The sequence below is a fragment of the Solanum pennellii genome, chromosome 4, assembly GCF_001406875.1.
Source record: "Solanum pennellii chromosome 4, SPENNV200".
NCBI classification, from domain to species: domain Eukaryota; kingdom Viridiplantae; phylum Streptophyta; class Magnoliopsida; order Solanales; family Solanaceae; genus Solanum; species Solanum pennellii.
Window position 1 is genome coordinate 4,470,873 of NC_028640.1, and position 18,063 is coordinate 4,488,935.

The following is an 18,063-nucleotide window of genomic DNA, read 5'->3' on the forward strand; positions in this document are numbered from 1 at the left end:
AGGGTGTTCAACTGACCATCCTTTTGATGATAGTGGCTCCGCCACTACCTATGTAAGAGAACTTCATGGATTTGTGAGGTTTTCATTTGATATACAGTGTGTAAAAGCACAACCCATCGACAAAAAAACACTTATTATAGTTGAACAGAGGAAAACAGAATCGACGTGTGATCCATAGGCAATGCAGAGTAGATTGAAACCTTTATCATTTCAAAGAATCACATAACACTTGATTGCTTCGAGTTTTTTGAAGCTGGATATATCCATAAGCCAATCATCCCTACTCTAAATATCATCAATGATAACAAGGTATCATGGACCCTTAAGCTTTTTCTATACTAGGTCAGCTAACTCATTGTCATCCATCTTATCATAATCTTTTGCGTTAAAATCTGTTAGCTTTGATATGCAACGTAAAGCTTCTAACAATACATTTCTACCTTTAAATTCTTGCGATATTGTAACCCAAGGAAGAATATCAAAGTGATGATACCTGATTTGAAGTTGATCGTAAGCTTTTCTAGCGAGTGTTGTTTTGCCAATTCCACCCATGACTGTTATTGTAACAATGTCTAGATCCGATGGTGGTCCTGTCAATCTTTTAATTATTTTTTCAAGGACTTGTTGAAAATATTCACCAGTTTTATGAATAAAATCGAGCATTTGTACAGTGTGACCATGAAAGAGTTGTGCATTTCGTTGATCAAGAGTTTGAAGAAGAGAAATTACAGCACTATAAGCTGCCATTAAGTCAATATGGAGAAACAAAATTATTTTTCAAGGAGTAAAGAGGATGTAATTCAATATATCAAACACTCTTATAATTAATAATTTTTGGTGATTATCTTATCAATAAAATAATTTGACTTACTAAAAATAACTAAAGTCAATGACAGTTGGGTGTGTGAAAGCACATCTGTGTCAAGTTATAATAATAACTATCATTTGATTAATGTTTTCTTTCTTCTGATTGACAGCTTTCTAACTCAATTTAAAGCATCTATACCGCTGACAATGTTGAATGCCTTGAATCGGACCCGTTACAAACAGAAAGGACGGGGCCTGGGGGTCCGGGGGGGCGGAGACGCCCCCGGCCCGACGGTATACAATGTTGTTGTATTGGGCCCTTAATTATCTGTTAATTCTGTATGTTGGGCCCAAGCCTGTTAGGGCGTAGCTTAGCACTATATATAGACGCTATGGCAAACCCTATTCTGTAATTCTGTTCTTGCCTCTCCATAATAAAACTGCTCTCCCTCTTCCCTGTGGACGTAGCCAATTTATTGGTGAACCACGTAAATCTGTTGTCTTGTTTTTCGCATTTATATTTTCTCGTATTATCTCAAATTCCGCATAACAGACAATTATATTAATACGTCAATAGAATCATTGTGTGTCCTTAAGAAAATTAATCCACTTAGTGTACACGGGGTGATGGATTACTTCCTCTCATGATAAAAACGGATATACATATTGCAAGAGTATTAGTACCTCAAACGCCTACAACTTCGTCAAACTTAAAGACAGTCTCTAATCACACACAAGTCTAATATATAAGCACACTAATCTTCCTTTCCACCATCAAATGTGGAAGAAAAGTTCCTTTAAAAAAGAACAAAACTTCAATTTTTCCATTTTTCATTCACACCAATGCTTAACTCCAACAAAATAATGGATCTTTGAGCGATTTGCTTACTGTTATTATTTAAAACATGTATTATAGTTGCACAGAGGAAACAGATTCAAAGTGTGAAACCTTCGATTCGTGTAATACTCCATAGGCAAGGCATAAAATAGATCAAAACCTTATTCATTTCAAACATAAAACCGAGTTATGATTTCACTTCTGAAAATATAAACTAAAAGGTTCTGCATTTGGATGATCCCTCGAAACAAGAATCATGTCCCTGCATATTAAAGACACAAATAGAAGTCATCATCTTAATTTCGAAGAGGAAAAGTTATAAATATGAGTGTGAAGAACCGAAACCATTTATGAGAGAATTAACACTTACTACGACTGTTATGGATGTAGACATTAAGGATATTATTTCCCATTTCCTCTTGTTCGTGTAAAATCTCTCTTGCAGAATACTCAGCAGTAGTGCTGCAATCATGTAACTCAATTGACTCCAAACTACAAATTTCCCCAACACAAAAGTCCTCCACCACTCAGTAACAATAACTTCAAGCTTTTGATTTCGTCTTTATCACTCAGTATCCATTCAAGACTCAAGCATCGAGAACGTTTAAGTTTGAACTCTTCAAGATTTGGCAACATGATAAGAGTTGATGTTATGTCTGCCCAATAAAAATAACAACACCGAGTTAAAGATAACCTCCTAAGTGATGTTGGAAAACCAAATCTCTTGATGGAGAGGTGACTGGTACAACTTAAATGCTTCGAGCTTTGTCAATGTGGACATATCTAATAGCTGGTGGGTAATCTCTTCTACGTTAAAAGGTGCTTGAATGATCAATCTCTTTAAATTGGGAATGCCAGAAAAGACTTCATCTGTACAACTGTTGTAACAAAGAATAGAAAATTCCTCTAGATTTGGCAACCCTGCCACGAATCCAGACGCACACATCTCAAATTCTTCATCATCCAAATCTTCCACGGTAAAGTTATATTGTTGTAAGGATAACTACCACAAATTAGAGTTTGCAAATTCTGAAGCTTTGAGATTGATTCAGGAATATCTCCATGAAATCGAACTTGGAGATATCTCAAATGAAACAACTTTTTAATCACAAGTGGAAATGACTTGAACATTATATCTTCATTGAAGCTGGGGCAAATACCCTGATAAGTTTGAAACTAGAGAAAAATTCATGTATTATAGGATCAGAATGGTAGACAGGCAATCTCCTGAAAAACTTAATACGGGGTTCAAGAGGTAGATTCAATCGAGAAAATAAGTAGATAAATCTGGCATCAGGGGGTAATAGCTTTTATAGTAGTCATCGACTGAATAAGATTCGGTTTGAAAACTGAAGCGACGAACACTATGCAATGTAAAGCTTCTAACAATACACTTCTACGGCAAAATTCTTGAGATATTGTAACCCAAGCAAGAATGTCAAAGTGATACCTGATTGTAAGATGATCATAAGCTGTTTTAGCTAGTGTTGTTTTACCAATGCCTGATATTGTGACAACGTCTAGATCCCGTATTCGTCCTGTCAACCTATTAATTATGATCTCCAAGTCATCATCAAGTCCCTGCACATTATCATCTTTCATCATTGGATAACTTGTAGAAGAAGTTAATCAGCATCATCATGAGAAAGAATGTCCCTCACTTGTTTCTTTGTTGTATCCATTTTTTCAACAACTGGTAGCAAATCCTTTGATGATTTGATGAGTTTTCAGCTCAACAACATCTTCTGCCTCACAAGCAGCAACTCTGATTTTTTCCTCAAAAGATTTGATCTTTTCATGGTCAAATCTTCTGTTCTTGCTAATATTTTCAAGGACATGTTGAAAATTTTTGAGTAGTAGCATGAAGAGAATCGAGCGTTTTGGCTGTGTGATCATGAAAGAGTTCTCGAATATTTCGTTGATCAACAAGAGTTTGAAGAAGAGAAATTACAGCACTATAAGCTGCCATACTCAAAAATGATGAACAAGAAAACAAATGGATATGTAAGGAGTGGATAGAATTTGATTGAAGATATTAAATTTCACTCAAAAGAGAAGAAATATGATAATACTACTTTCTTAAGATGTTCTTTGACAAGCCAAAGATTTTTTTTGTTTTTTTTTGTGCTAAAATCAGAAACTTATTAACCTATACTTTGAAAAGTTATTAAGTATTTCTTTTATGCTCTTATAATCAGTTGTTTAAATAATATGCTTTAGGAATAAGCATGTTTTGACCATTGGTGATTTAGTATTTTGTAAACGATAACTATATTGATGTACTGTAATATACAGGAGTATTTATTTTGTTTTATGTGATAATTCGAAATGATTTAGGTTTCTATTATGCAGTGTCTATGTGGGTATGTACAAGTTAAATATGTTTGGTTCATGTCATATTATAGATCACTTAGTTATTCTATCCTCACATAAATAAATAGTTGGTGATAGTTCAGGAAACTCAAATCTCGTACATGTAATATTTCACATTTCTGGTGACATTTCATATGTTCAACATCAATGTCAAAAAAAAAAAAAAATACATTCTCTATTAAGCATATTTGTATATATACTTCTTTCTGTTCTTCGATATATTTTCAAATTTATGAGAAAAAATCACATGTTTTTCATGTACAAGTGTTAAGTCACATTTCTGGAGTAAGATCAAGCTGCTTTCTCAATTGCTTCTATGCATTCTACGACCGATGCCTTGTTTGTCATTGCCGCTATTAGGGCTTCATGAAGCTTGCTATTATTTTTCAGTAGTGAAGCAGCAAATAAAACCTGCAAAAATTGAATCAGACAAACTAATGGTCTTGCTTGGATTTACTTGCAACATTATAATCAATGTCTTCGTTTAGCTTAGAAGTGGCAAAAGCAAACAATCTACGTGTGTGTATGCATCTTGAATTTTGTATATGTTTGTATGTTGAAATATGTGATCATCTCATCACATACTTTTAATTACGTAGTTATATTATGTCTCACCACGTCCTGTGACGTGCTCTGATACCATGTTGAAGTGTGTGATGATTTGATATGAAAGCTTAAACTACTAGAGACTAAGACACTTTTAATTTACTTAATTATGTTATATATTTCAATAGTTTGTGTATATTTATCACAGTATGTGTTCGGTTTTAGACTCACCGCCCATCTTGTAAGGTTCTGCTGCTGGTCTTTGCTAAGCGACGGCTTGCTCCTGTTTAGAAATCTCTGTGAAGACAAAGAGCAACAGTTTCTTTTTATTAATGGCTCCAGAAAAAGGGCAATTTAACTCCAAGATAGTGTACACTAAACCTGAAGAGTGAATAGGTCAGCTGATTGACCGACAACTTTATCATACTTCAGCCCTTCTGCTGCTAGCCCGGCCATCGCTACCACTGCCAACCTGAGAAATGCAACTACTCGTAAATAAATCTTTTTCCCGGTGAAAATTTAAGAAGCAATGTTACTTCATGTGAAAATATAAATAGCTGCAGATGTCTGACAAAGTACCTACATATAGCAAGCAGAGGTAGATACAGGATTTGAACATTATGGTTCGTGGTAGAAATTTTACCACAAATTATTTGATTTACTGACTTCAAAATCAGTTATTTGTACTTATTAGTGACATTTTATAGGGTTCTGAAGGACCAGACCCGTAGCTAAAGCATTACATTCTCGCCTTTCAAAGCAAGAACTCCCTGTGTCCCAATTTATATGACACACATTCTTTTTTAGTCTTAGTCTTTCCCAAAAAGAATGTCATTTTTTTAATAACTAAAAACAACTTAACGTTAATATTTTTTTACGCTTAATGAAATGATTTACAACCACACAAATACCTAAGGTTTGGTATAGACGACAAGATTCAAAAGTCTTCCCGTTTTACTTAAACTTTGTGCAAAGTCAAATGTTGTCGCATAAACTGAGACAGAAGGAGTAATTAATTGATTGTAGAAGAGATTCTCTCGAAGTCGATACCTGTCAAGTTCTTTTGAGTCAAGCTGGCCACTGTAGATAAGTTTTTCCAACCTTTCATCAATTAAATTGACATGCTCTTTCCCAATATCCAGTGAATATCCAAGTATCGGAACACCGATTAGGTAGGAAACTGAAATTGAGATTGTACGGCTTAATAGAGGAAAGTTAATGGAACCGCAGAAGCACAACAACAATAACAACTATGCCTCGATGTCATTATCATAACCAAAATAACAACAATAACTGGTCGAGGTTCGTCTTATATGAATCTTCAATGTTTCATTTAAGCTCAACTCATGTCATTATCATAGCCAAATAAAAATAAAAGTATAAAATATTGAAAACTAAAACAGGATGTCACCTAAGAAATGAGCTGCTTCATGTCTGGCGATTCTCTCCTGGTAATCAGGAAAAAAGGATGAAAATCCATCAATGGCAGCTTGAAGGAGCCTACATAATGAATAAAAGAATGAGCCATAACAACCTGCATGCAGTAGAAAAAGCTCAACTGAATATATAGTATAATGCATTATTAGAATCAGAAGAACACCTAAAATCTTCACTTACGCTGGGGAAGTACTTCCGATTCCCAAAACTACTAAAGATATGCTCCCGATCAAGTATGGAACGAAGAAACCCCAATCCTGAAAACATAAAGAAAGAATCAACAATGTCACCTGCATGTATATGTTCTATACAGATACACAGTAACATCACTGTACTTCACAGCCCATCTTGGTTTTGGAGTAACACCAAGGCGAACAAAATTATCTGAGAATTGTGTACATTGTTACACTTTCACGAATAACCCGCACTAGTACTTCTATGTCGACTCAAAATACATCGGTGATATCTTTATATAGGTTCCGAATAAAAATGTTCTGGTGCAGACATATGGGAACATGTCATTACTCTTCTCGACTAATTTCATGGGGTTCCTGCTACAAGCATAGAGGGTATTCTACCCACCAAGGCTTGGTGACAAAATAGAAAGAACCACCTAGTGCTTTTTGCCTCCGTGCAACTCACTTCATTGACCACTTAGTCACACCCTTGGGTGTGAGACATCTTAATTTGTAAGAACAAACAAAACTTTTGTCTATTTAACAAATTAACCTTTTCGATGAGGTGATTCACACTATTAAACAAGTGGTCAGTAGTTAGAAAGACGTGGGGTGTTGAACTACAATCCCACCCCAACACCTCTTAGGATTGTCAACTTGGTTTACGTCCAGATAATAAATCAAGAGATTGTAATCCCACGAAACCAAACTAGATATAGTTATCTAGATTGACTATAACAATAGAACCAAATGAAAGACTCAGGCCCCATATCCAGTGCGTTATTTGCATACTTAACAGGGAGAATGAGGCTTATAAACCACAGTTTAGATGTAATACGAAACTTCAGAGTTAAACAAAAAGGACAATGAACAGCAGAAAAGTAGGATAGTAAGAGAACTTACACCAGGAAGTTGCCCTGCAAGAACTCCCAAAAACCCAGTTGTGCCTACCACCGTAAACAGAAAAGCTGCCTGCATCACTGAAGGAAATCAGTATCAAACAGATTTAATAACGAAGTCCATAACAGTCAAATGAAAAAGACATAACCACGTTAATCATCCGTTTGTCAAACAACTTTTGATGTTTCAAGTAACAACAATTGGAACCATGAAATCATTTGTAGGGACACGAAAGAAATGTAATAAATGTGTAGTCAGATATTCATTTCATGATCGGACAGATACCAATGTTTTACTGTATGAAACAGATGAACAATACATGTGCCAAAAACACGACGTTAGCTCAAATATTCCCCTTAGTTATCGCACCCATGTGAACATACAGTTCTCTTCAATCAGAATACAGAACAATATCCGAATTGAGAGCTACTGTCATCAACGTAATAACAATACAAATTTCATCAAGAAACTTACATCATTTCTGACACTTGGGATTGCAAGGTTCTCTGCGTTCTTTATTCCGAGAGTTGTCAGCTCTCTAAGAGATGTCTGCAACAGAAAATTTTAAGACCATTACAGAGAATTATTGACACAATGTGTGCTAATCAAATAAATGAGATAACAGATCGATGCATATTGGTCTTTCCAAAGCCTTCACATTTTAAATGAAAACTGACCGTTCGACGTGACACATATGGTTGAGAACCCCACTTTTTGGACCAACCGATTTCAACTAGCTGATCAAGCGCCCCTTTTACGGCATTACTATCTTTCTACAATCAAGAGAATATGCACATAAAACAGTTAAAGAGTAATTGCCAAAAAAAACACTTTAAGCATTACTTTTTTGCGAGTTTCATATCTAAATTAGGGAGCACATTAATTATTAGCATAATACATAAACATGACTCTTAATTTGACTTCTGGGTGCACCAATAATATTTAAGCATGAGCAAGTAAAATTTTCAATGAAAAAGAGTTGTTGACCAGGATTTAACCCAGAATTTGAAGAGCAAGGATGTATTTCTTCACTTCTACCAGCAGACCAGGAGCAAATGAATGTTCATTATGGGTGCACATTTTATTATATTCATTTTTCTATCCGTTTCTCAATATATATCAATATATATATAACCTTTACATGTGGGTCCGTCCCTGGGTACACTAATACACACTTAAACTAGCATATAATTGAATAAGTAGATACATATATTTTACGTGGCATATTATACCGCATAGGTCAACAAAAAATTGTCACGTGTGTTTCTATTTGTTCAATTTTATACAAATTTAAATAACTTGTGTCAAAGTTAAAGGTCATGTTCACATTTCTCAATTATTTATCAAAAATGACAAGACAATTATAATACGCCCAAAATGGAGATAAGATTAAAATTTTCGATTAAAAAACAGGGAATGTACCTTAGAAATGGCGCTTTGGAGGTTTGACAGATCAACACCAGTTGATGAAGGAGAAGAAGAAGCTGCTGAAGCTCGAATTTTGAAGCTCAATTTTCCAGAAATAATTAATGGATTATTACATTGTACTAAAAATTGAGAAGGCGTAGTGAAGAGAGATGATGTAGAATTTGACATTTTTTTTTCCTCAAAAATTTTTTGGGGGAATTTTTTGGGATAACTAAAAGCTCTGTTGATAAGGCTTGGCGTGTTGGTTTAAACCACCACACAGAAATTCTGGAGTAATACTTTTATTTTCTCTTAGTTTGTTTGTTTAATTTTTGACTCAATATAAAATAAAGAAATTTATTAATTTTTGGTTTGAAATTAAATATATATATTAAAATATTTTTTAATTTTATAGTATTAAACATGTCACATGTAAAATTGAAATTAAAGAATTATTAAAAAGAAAAAACACGTCTTTTTGAATAAACTAAAAAGAAAAGTACGACAAACAAATTAAAATTTAGGAAGTATTTGTTAGACAATGAAGATATATATGTAGTTTAGTTGATTAGTTATCTGAACTCTCACTTTGTGACGAGAGCTGATTCCTCACATTGTAATTTCCTAAACCATTTCTGCTTTACCATCCTAGTTTTTTTAAAAATGTGTCACTTTTTTAACGAGGATATATTTACTTGTGGAATGTTTTGACCCTTTTCCCTATTTAGAATTCAGTCTTTTACAAGTAAAATTTTAGTTAAAGAGAACTTTTAGAACTCCAATATCTGGGCATCTTTCTTTGTTTTTCTTATTTGGTAAAAATGATCAAATTTTAGTTAAATCTGTTACAAATTTGGCAAAAAAAAAGGCACAACTAACACAAGTACCATTACATCTAAAATTATGTAGTACAAATTATTTATATATAAGAGATACACAATGTGAATTTTCATTGTGTTGGCTAAAAATAATTTAGTATAAATAAATTGATTTTTACATCTACAAATTTTATTGATTCCGTTAATTGCTTAACATCTATCGGCTGACACCAAAATTGTACGTCTATATTAGTTTGAAGGTTAAATATACTCGATCAAATTACATATAGATCAATCTCAAATTTACCCAAGAGAAGCAAAGGGTGGTAAGAAGCAATCACTACAATTTCCAAAATTCATAACATTTTCCTGTTTCTTATAAAAGTCACTCAAAACTTAGGTAGAAATCACAAATTGCTATATTTTCATTACAAGGAAATTGGAAGGAATCAATTCCATGAACTTCAAGGTTTTCCACAGCAATTGAAATATCGAAAGATCCTTCTCATCCTCTGTCAAAAGAAAATATAAATTAAATTAACAATTACTTTTATAGTTCACTATGCTAAAACATGCAAAGAAGAGTATGTACGTTCATATTCAGTATTGTTTAGATTTTTCAAAAATAGCGTCAAATCACTCAAAAATATATAATTTTCATATTATTGATCGTTAAGCCACACTCCTAAGAAAATAATTATTCATTTTGTTTAATTAGTAAACCAATTGTTATATTTCATAATTAGAACTAAGTCAAACAAATTAAAAAAGACTATTTGGTTCATTGCCATCTAATGATCAACAAGGTCAACATTTATACATGGACAACTAAGCATTGTCCTCAACAATGGTCCTAACAACGTGTACCCCACTATATCTTTTCCAAAAATTATGTCTAACTATTTATCTTATTCATATATTATATACCATATACATCTTGGAATATTAATTAAAAACCCTATAAGTAATGATATTATCTAAAGATGGTAAAAACACTAACAAACTAAAAGTTAAACGAGTGCACGTTTCGTGATTTGAACTCATGACCTAAAGTCACATAGAGACAATTTTATTATTGCTATGAGGTTGTCCTCTTCAAATTAAATGACGATAATCTAGTGCACAATGCATTCTGCATTTACACAAGGCATAATCCAAGGAGGTGAGTTGTAGACTACTTATCCTAACACAATGTAAGTTGTGATGTCACAGCTCAAATGCATGACCTATAGATCGCACTTACGCAAAAAAAAAATAGTTATAAATCTTACAGTTGTAGATTGGTTTTGATGGTAATGATGATCATTCTCATTTGCATCACTTTTGGTAGAGAAAATGAGGTCATTCTCATTTCCAAAACTGGCTCTTGATAAGTCCTTTTTGTTTTGTTTCCTATTTTCTCTTATTTTAGAAAAATCCATTGAGTAGTCAGGGTAGACACCCTTTTGATCCCAATGTCCAAATTGTGGCACAGATAGCCATGGTCCATTCTTCTTCTGCACAAAAAGAGAGAAACTTACCATCAATAAATTAATATGTACATTTTTTTATATTTTTAGAAATATCAAATATGTTATAAATTGATTAATCTACAACCAATATTAATTAAAAAGATTGAATAACTTCTTTAAAAAGTTGAACCACCAATAAATTTCCTACACTACTTTTAAAAAAAAATGAATTCAGCAATGGATAAATTTTATAACTATATATAAACAACGCAATCCATCGCTAATCCTATTGAACTCGTTAACTACGAGTAAAATAGCGGCGGATCAACATAAAATTCATAGCTAATTCCGGTGTTTTTTAATAGTGCTAGTAGCTAGACTAATAGTTTATTTGGCCAAATTTCTGAGAAGTTAAAAATTATAAAAATATAAAATAAAAAATAAAAAATATATACAGTATATTTTATAGAATTGATGTGTTTGTCAAAGTTTTTAGAAGAAAAAAATACTTTTAAAAAGTAGCAAAAGCTATCAAACACAATTTGTTATTCTAATATTAGTCAAATGATAACATAAAATGCTACTTATTAAAAGTACTTTTAAAAAACAGACCTGGCCAATTAAAATAAATAAATTTTAGAAGTTTGACGAAACAGAGCAGTTATAAGCCGCAAATAAAGACATATATACTAGGAAAACAAGAAAGATTAAGAACAAGAAAATAAAGATGGAAACCTAATGTTTATCTTATTTTTTAAGAAGGAATAAAGAAGGAAATCATGTGATTATCAAAAAATTAGCAACAAAATTAACAAGAAGACAGCCAACAATATGTGGATTAATTAACAAAGATAGCCTCTTAATTACCTCTTTGTGATATTCCATTGTAAGAGTATGAACAAGGAAAATAAATATAAATAAACTATTTTATAAGGAGACAGAGGAGATTATTTATTTTTTTGATGGAGGGAAGTTGTGTTGTTTGGGATTATGTTTTTATAGAATAATTAGGAGAGAAGTGCCTTTGCTTGCTGTATTTTGTATTGAATGGGAAGATTGAGATCTCCCCTTAATATATTAGAGTATATTATTCAAAGCGCGCCATTAAAATGAAGCTTAAAATAGATAAATTTAAATTTAATTAGATTTTAATATAAATATCGAACGAAAAAAAAAAGAAGAAGTAATGAATGTAGACAAATTGTATGTTGCCACCAAGAAAGATTGGAATAGGAAAAGATAGAGTGGGCACCATCAACATTCATATAAGTGGACAATTTGGGTATTATCGTAGCATAGATATCAACATATAATATTATTATTATATATATAAATATATTCACTCTTTTTGTGATTCTTAGCCTCGATTCTTAAAAATTTTAGATTTTAATTTTTGACGATGAAAAAAATTCTATCAAAGTTATATAATATATAAATTCTAATTTATTGAGCTTTAATATAAATAACATACATCGAAAAAATAAGTTATATGGAATGTTGAGACAAATTGGATGTGTTGTTGCCACCAAGGAAGATTTGATTATAAAAAAGATGAGTGCACATCATATTACTATGTCTTTTTGCCCTTTTAATTGGTTTTTCTTTTCTTGCTTCACTGGCTATGATGACATTTACAAGGCTCAATGCTAGCTGTGGAATTTTTTAAAATATTACTTCCACGCATTATCTACATATATAGCTTTTTTAGATTAATAAATTTGTAGTAAGAGCCGTTTGGATATTAAATTTATTTATTCAGAAGATATTTTCAAAATAATATTTGCTTATACATCATAATGATTTTTTGGTTAGTTATTATAAAGGGAAAATGGACAACTATACTCATCAACTTTGCAATATTCTTTAAAGTTGTTAAACAAATTTATATTACTTAATTATTCATTATAACTATAGTTTGCTATAATTACTATTTGTGATTAATATTAACCATTAGTTACATGGATTAACTTCGAATTGTATAATTTAGCACATTTGTATAATTCGCAACTAGTTATTCTTCTTTTGATTTGTATTTGTATACGATGATTTATATTTTTATATGACGATGATTTCCTTTGATTTTTCAGTTTCTCACCATATACATTCAGTTTTTTTATTTAATTACAAGCTCGAAGCCAGCCTGCATAATTAATGTATAATGTTAGTTGCGAGTAGTAATTATAGCTAACTATAGCTATGATGAGTAATTAACTAAGTAGTATAAATTTACTTAACCGCGTAATATAGGAGCGATAATGCTAAATGGCCAGAAAATTTGGTCAAAATTTGACTAGAAATTTGAAAAGTCTATAATGTTCTTTTTATTTTAAAATAAACTAATTTTTTTCTATTTTTTAATTAAAATATATTAAAGTTAAAAAAAATAGAAATGTTCAAAAGATAAAATAACATAGGGTGAAATATGTTATTTTATCATTCTGATAAAATTTTCTAACGAGAAGGATTTTTCCATAAATATACCATCAAAGGTTATTGGTTATCGAATAGTGTTTATATATCCTCATATTCTAATAAATATCTGTTTATTCTTTGTTGTTAATTGAATGAATTGTTAAAAAATTGTAACACTATTATTTTTACTTTTAAAAATATCATATGACTATAAAAAGTATTTCACTCAAATATCAATTTCTTTGATTTGATGACTAAGTTAAACATCAGTATTTTTTAAAAAAAAAATTGCGTTGTTACTATATCAGGATATTATCATAATTATGCACTACATATTAACTAAAAATCATGTAATGATAACAAAAATACCATAATGTATTTCAACAATGATCTTGGCGGTCCTAATTTTTAAATATTTTGGTACATAACTCATGTCATTCCTTATTATATTCAAAATTTTGAGTTGTCAAACAAAATGTAATTGATAAATAATTAGTTATATTAGTCGATCAATATGATAAACGTCTATCAGATCAGAAAGATATTTTATTTTAAAATTTAATAATACCATTGGAATGTGATCCCTTTGATGTGTTGGCATATATATACACGATAAAATGTTATCCTAAACATGATTCAAAGACATTTATATTCATGACAATTGTTGAATATAAATGAGATCTCTTCAAATCCATTTTTCGAGTAATTTCATTAACAAATTACCTTCCTTTTATTTGAAAAATCTTATTTATTTTCTAATAAATCTAGCGATTTAGTTAAAACACTTTCAAAATATTATAATGAAAAAGATAGAAAATAAAGAAGTTGATATCAATAGACGGTTATATTGGTTCTAGCACCGATGTCGGGTATCACAAAATGTGAACCATGTTTTTTTGGAAACAATATGAAGAACACAAAGAGGGGGATTCGAACCCACAATAATAATAGCGAATTAACTGAGTTACTAAGATTTCAGAATGGAATATTAAAAGCGTATATTCTTTTGTTAGGTAAAATAATTATTTATTTTAATTATCTAATTTTATGTTCGGTCTAAGCAATAAGAAATAAAGAGTTTGACTCTGTGGTTGTTAGAATAAATTTCTCTCCATCTTTTATTTTGTATGGCAATGTTGTGAGGTCCATCCCCATTTACCAAATTTTGAATAACTTTGTGCCAATTTCAAAGTTTGGTAGAGTTGGTAATCTATAAAGAAGAAAAACTTGTTTTGTGCCAATTTCAAAGTTTGGTAGAGTTGGTAAGCTATGAAGAAGAAAAAAAATGTTTTTCTTCTATAGCACATTTGGAGGGTAGTGTATTTGTTCTCTATAAAAGGGAGGACAATTCTTCATTCTAAGCACACCAAAAAAGAATTACAAAAGGAGAGAAAGAAGAGTGAGGCATCACAGAGGAAAATAATCTGTGAGGAAAAATAGAGAGTGTGAGCGATATTGTAGTGAGGTGGAAAAATCAAAAGAGTGTTATTTCTTTTGAATGTGTAGTGGTCTTTGGAGTTTTACTCAGACATACAAGTGTAAAATCCTTACTATAGTGATATTCGTTGCTCCTCTCGGGTCGTGGTTTTTCCCTTATTTAGGAGGGTTTCCACGTAAAATCTTGGTGTCATTATTTCTCTTTTATTCTCGTTGATTAACCGTATTGTTGTGTTCCGCATTTGTTGCCTTTATTACCGCAAATATTATTTCTGTTACGGATTTATTCCCAACAATTGGTATCAGAGCACAGGTTCTGCTCATTTACAGAAATATTTTTTGCAGCTTATTGTACTATACTCAATAAAAAAATGTCTGGAGTAAAGTACGAGGTAGCAAAATTCAACGGTGATAGCGGTTTCTCAACGTGGCAGAGAAGGATGAAAGACTTGCTCATCCAACAGGGTTTGCACAAGGCACTAGGCGGCAAATCCAAAAAGCCCGAATCCATGAAACTTGAGGATTGGGAAGAAATGGATGAAAAGGCTGCTAGTGCAATCAGATTGCACTTAACAGATGATGTAGTTAATAACATCATCGATGAAGAGAGTGCATGTGGCATTTGGACAAAGTTAGAAAATCTATACATGTCCAAAACGCTGACAAATAAATTGTACCTAAAGAAGCAGTTATATGCGCTACATATGGGTGAAGGTACAAATTTTTTGTCTCATTTAAATGTACTTAATGGACTAATCACGCAGCTAGCAAACCTCGGAGTAAAGATCGAGGATGAAGATAAAGCCATAGTGCTCCTAAACTCGTTGCCATCTTCCTACGATACTTTAGCAACAACCATTTTACATGGTAAGGACTCTATTGAGTTGAAGGATGTCACATCAGCCCTTTTGCTTAATGAGAAGATGAGAAAAAGGCCTGAAAATCACGGACAGGCTCTCATCACGGAAAGTAGAGGCAGAAGTTACCAAAGGAGCTCAAGTAACTATGGTAGATCCGGAGCTCGTGGAAAGTCCAAGGTCCGATCAAAATCGAAGGCCAGAAATTGCTACAATTGCGATCAACCAGGACACTTCAAAAGAGATTGTCCAAATCTAAAAAGGGGCAAAGGGGAAAGCAGCGGCCAGAAGAATGATGACAACACAGCTGCCATGGTGCAAAATAATGACGATGTTGTTCTCCTCATAAATGAGGAAGAAGAATGCATGCACTTGGCAGGTATAGAGTCGGAATGGGTGGTCGACACAGCAGCATCTTATCATGCCACACCGGTAAGAGATCTTTTTTGCAGATATGTAGCCGGTGATTATGGCAATGTGAAAATGGGTAACACAAGTTACTCAAAGATTGCGGGGATCGGAGACATTTGCTTAAAAACAAATGTTGGATGCACATTAGTGTTGAAAGATGTGCGCCACGTACCTGATTTGCGGATGAACTTGATCTCGGGAATTGCTTTGGACCAAGATGGATATGAGAACTACTTTGCAAATAAAAAATGGAGACTCACCAAAGGGGCATTGGTGATTGCAAAAGGAGTTGCTCGTGGCACGTTATACAGGACAAATGCAGAAATATGCCAAGGTGAATTAAATGCGGCTCACGAAGAAAATTCTGCAGATTTATGGCATAAAAGAATGGGTCATATGAGCGAGAAAGGATTGCAAATCCTTTCCAAAAAGTCACTCATCTCTTTTGCCAAAGGTACAACGATAAAATCGTGTAACTACTGCTTATTTGGTAAACAACATAGAGTCTCATTTAAGACATCATCTGAAAGAAAGTCGAATATACTTGATTTGGTATATTCTGATGTTTGTGGTCCAATGGAGATAGAATCGATAGGAGGTAATAAATACTTTGTTACCTTTATTGATGACGCTTCTCGAAAATTGTGGGTTTATATCTTGAGAACCAAAGATCAGGTGTTTCAAGTATTTCAAAAGTTTCATGCTCTGATAGAAAGAGAGACAGGTCGAAAGCTAAAACGTCTCCGAACCGACAATGGAGGTGAGTACACTTCAAGAGAATTTGAAGAGTACTGTTCAAACCATGGAATCAGACATGAAAAGACAGTTCCTGGAACCCCACAACACAATGGTGTAGCTGAGAGAATGAATCGCACCATTGTTGAGAAGGTGAGAAGCATGCTCAGAATGGCTAAATTACCCAAGACATTCTGGGGTGAAGCAGTTCGGACAGCGTGTTATCTTATCAATCGTAGTCCATCAGTTCCGTTGGAGTTTGACATTCCGGAGAGAGTTTGGACCAACAAAGAGTTGTCTTACTCGCACCTAAAGGTGTTCGGTTGCAAAGCTTTTGCACATGTACCGAAGGAGCAAAGAACCAAGCTAGATGATAAATCAGTTCCTTGCATATTCATCGGATATGGAGATGAAGAGTTCGGGTACAGACTATGGGATCTTGTAAAGAAGAAGGTCATCAGAAGTAGAGATGTAATCTTTCGAGAAAGTGAAGTTGGAACTGCTGATGATCTATCCGAGAAGGCCAAGAAAAAGAATGGTATAGTTCCTAATCTTGTTACCATTCCTTCTTCTTCTAACCATCCCATAAGTGCAGAAAGTATGATTGATGAAGTTGCTGAGCATGAAGAGCAACCTGATGAGATTGTTGAGCAGGGGGAGCAACTTGGTGATAATACCGAGCAAATGGAGTACCCAGAAGAAGAACAATCTCAACCTCTGAGGAGATCAGAAAGACAAAGGGTAGAATCAACCAAATACCCTTCCTCAGAGTATGTCCTTATCAATGATGAAGGTGAGCCAGAAAGTCTTAAGGAGGTGTTGTCTCATCCAGAAAAGAGCCAATGGATGAAAGCCATGCACGAAGAGATGGGATCTCTACAGAAAAATGGCACATACCAGCTAGTTGAACTTCCAAAAGGAAAAAGACCACTTAAGTGCAAGTGGGTCTTTAAACTCAAGAAAGATGGAAATGGCAAGTTGGTGAGGTACAAAGCTCGATTGGTTGTAAAAGGCTTCGAACAAAAGAAAGGTATTGATTTTGATGAAATTTTTTCACCTGTTGTCAAAATGACTTCTATTCGAACTATTTTGAGCATAGCAGCTAGTCTAGATCTTGAAGTGGAGCAATTGGACGTGAAAACAACATTTCTTCACGGAGATTTGGAAGAAGAGATTTATATGGAGCAACCAGAGGGATTTGAAGTATCTGGAAAGAAACACATGGTGTGCAAATTGAATAAGAGTCTTTATGGGTTGAAACAGGCCCCAAGGCAATGGTACAAAAAGTTTGACTCTTTCATGAAAAGTCAAACGTACACAAAGACCTATTCTGATCCATGTGTATACTTCAAAAGATTTTCTGACAACAATTTTATTATTTTGTTGTTATATGTGGATGACATGTTAATTGTAGGACAAGACAAAGAGCTGATTGCAAAGTTGAAGAAAGATTTGTCC

General features: G+C 33.1%; 2 protein-coding genes and 1 pseudogene across 2 annotated transcripts; all 3 read right to left on the bottom strand.

Moving 5' to 3' along the window:
* Nucleotides 1-1,741: 1,741 nt before the first annotated feature.
* LOC107016338 lies at nt 1,742-3,850 on the bottom strand (annotated as a pseudogene).
* Nucleotides 3,851-4,102: 252 nt separating this feature from the next.
* On the bottom strand, nt 4,103-8,781 carry LOC107015747. The gene is made up of 10 exons (XM_015216145.2): nt 8,500-8,781; nt 7,755-7,850; nt 7,552-7,626; nt 7,081-7,149; nt 6,182-6,258; nt 5,976-6,064; nt 5,615-5,744; nt 4,946-5,036; nt 4,796-4,861; nt 4,103-4,429 (listed from the first exon to the last, which is right to left on the bottom strand). The coding sequence occupies exons 1-10, from the start codon at nt 8,671-8,673 to the stop codon at nt 4,310-4,312; spliced, it is 987 nt and encodes a 328-aa protein (XP_015071631.1). The 5' UTR covers nt 8,674-8,781; the 3' UTR covers nt 4,103-4,309.
* A 746-nt stretch (nt 8,782-9,527) lies between these two features.
* LOC114076798 lies at nt 9,528-11,886 on the bottom strand. The gene is made up of 3 exons (XM_027916313.1): nt 11,621-11,886; nt 10,574-10,798; nt 9,528-9,814 (listed from the first exon to the last, which is right to left on the bottom strand). Exons 1-3 carry the CDS (start codon nt 11,636-11,638, stop codon nt 9,767-9,769), a joined length of 291 nt encoding a protein of 96 aa, XP_027772114.1. The 5' UTR covers nt 11,639-11,886; the 3' UTR covers nt 9,528-9,766.
* Between the last annotated feature and the right edge of the window lie 6,177 nt (nt 11,887-18,063).

Bases quoted from the DNA above. Each gene is read 5' to 3' on its own strand.
- LOC107015747 (XM_015216145.2), bottom strand. From the start codon at position 8,673: ATGTCAAATTCTACATCATCTCTCTTCACTACGCCTTCTCAATTTTTA. The intron at 6,065-6,181 runs GTAAGTGAAGAT...TTCATTATGTAG, and splicing joins ATCGGAAGTACTTCCCCAGC to GCTCCTTCAAGCTGCCATTG. The intron at 5,037-5,614 runs GTATCGACTTCG...TGCATTTCTCAG, and splicing joins GACTCAAAAGAACTTGACAG to GTTGGCAGTGGTAGCGATGG.
- LOC114076798 (XM_027916313.1), bottom strand. The intron at 9,815-10,573 runs GTAAGATTTATA...TTCTTTTGACAG, and splicing joins ATCAAAACCAATCTACAACT to AGGATGAGAAGGATCTTTCG.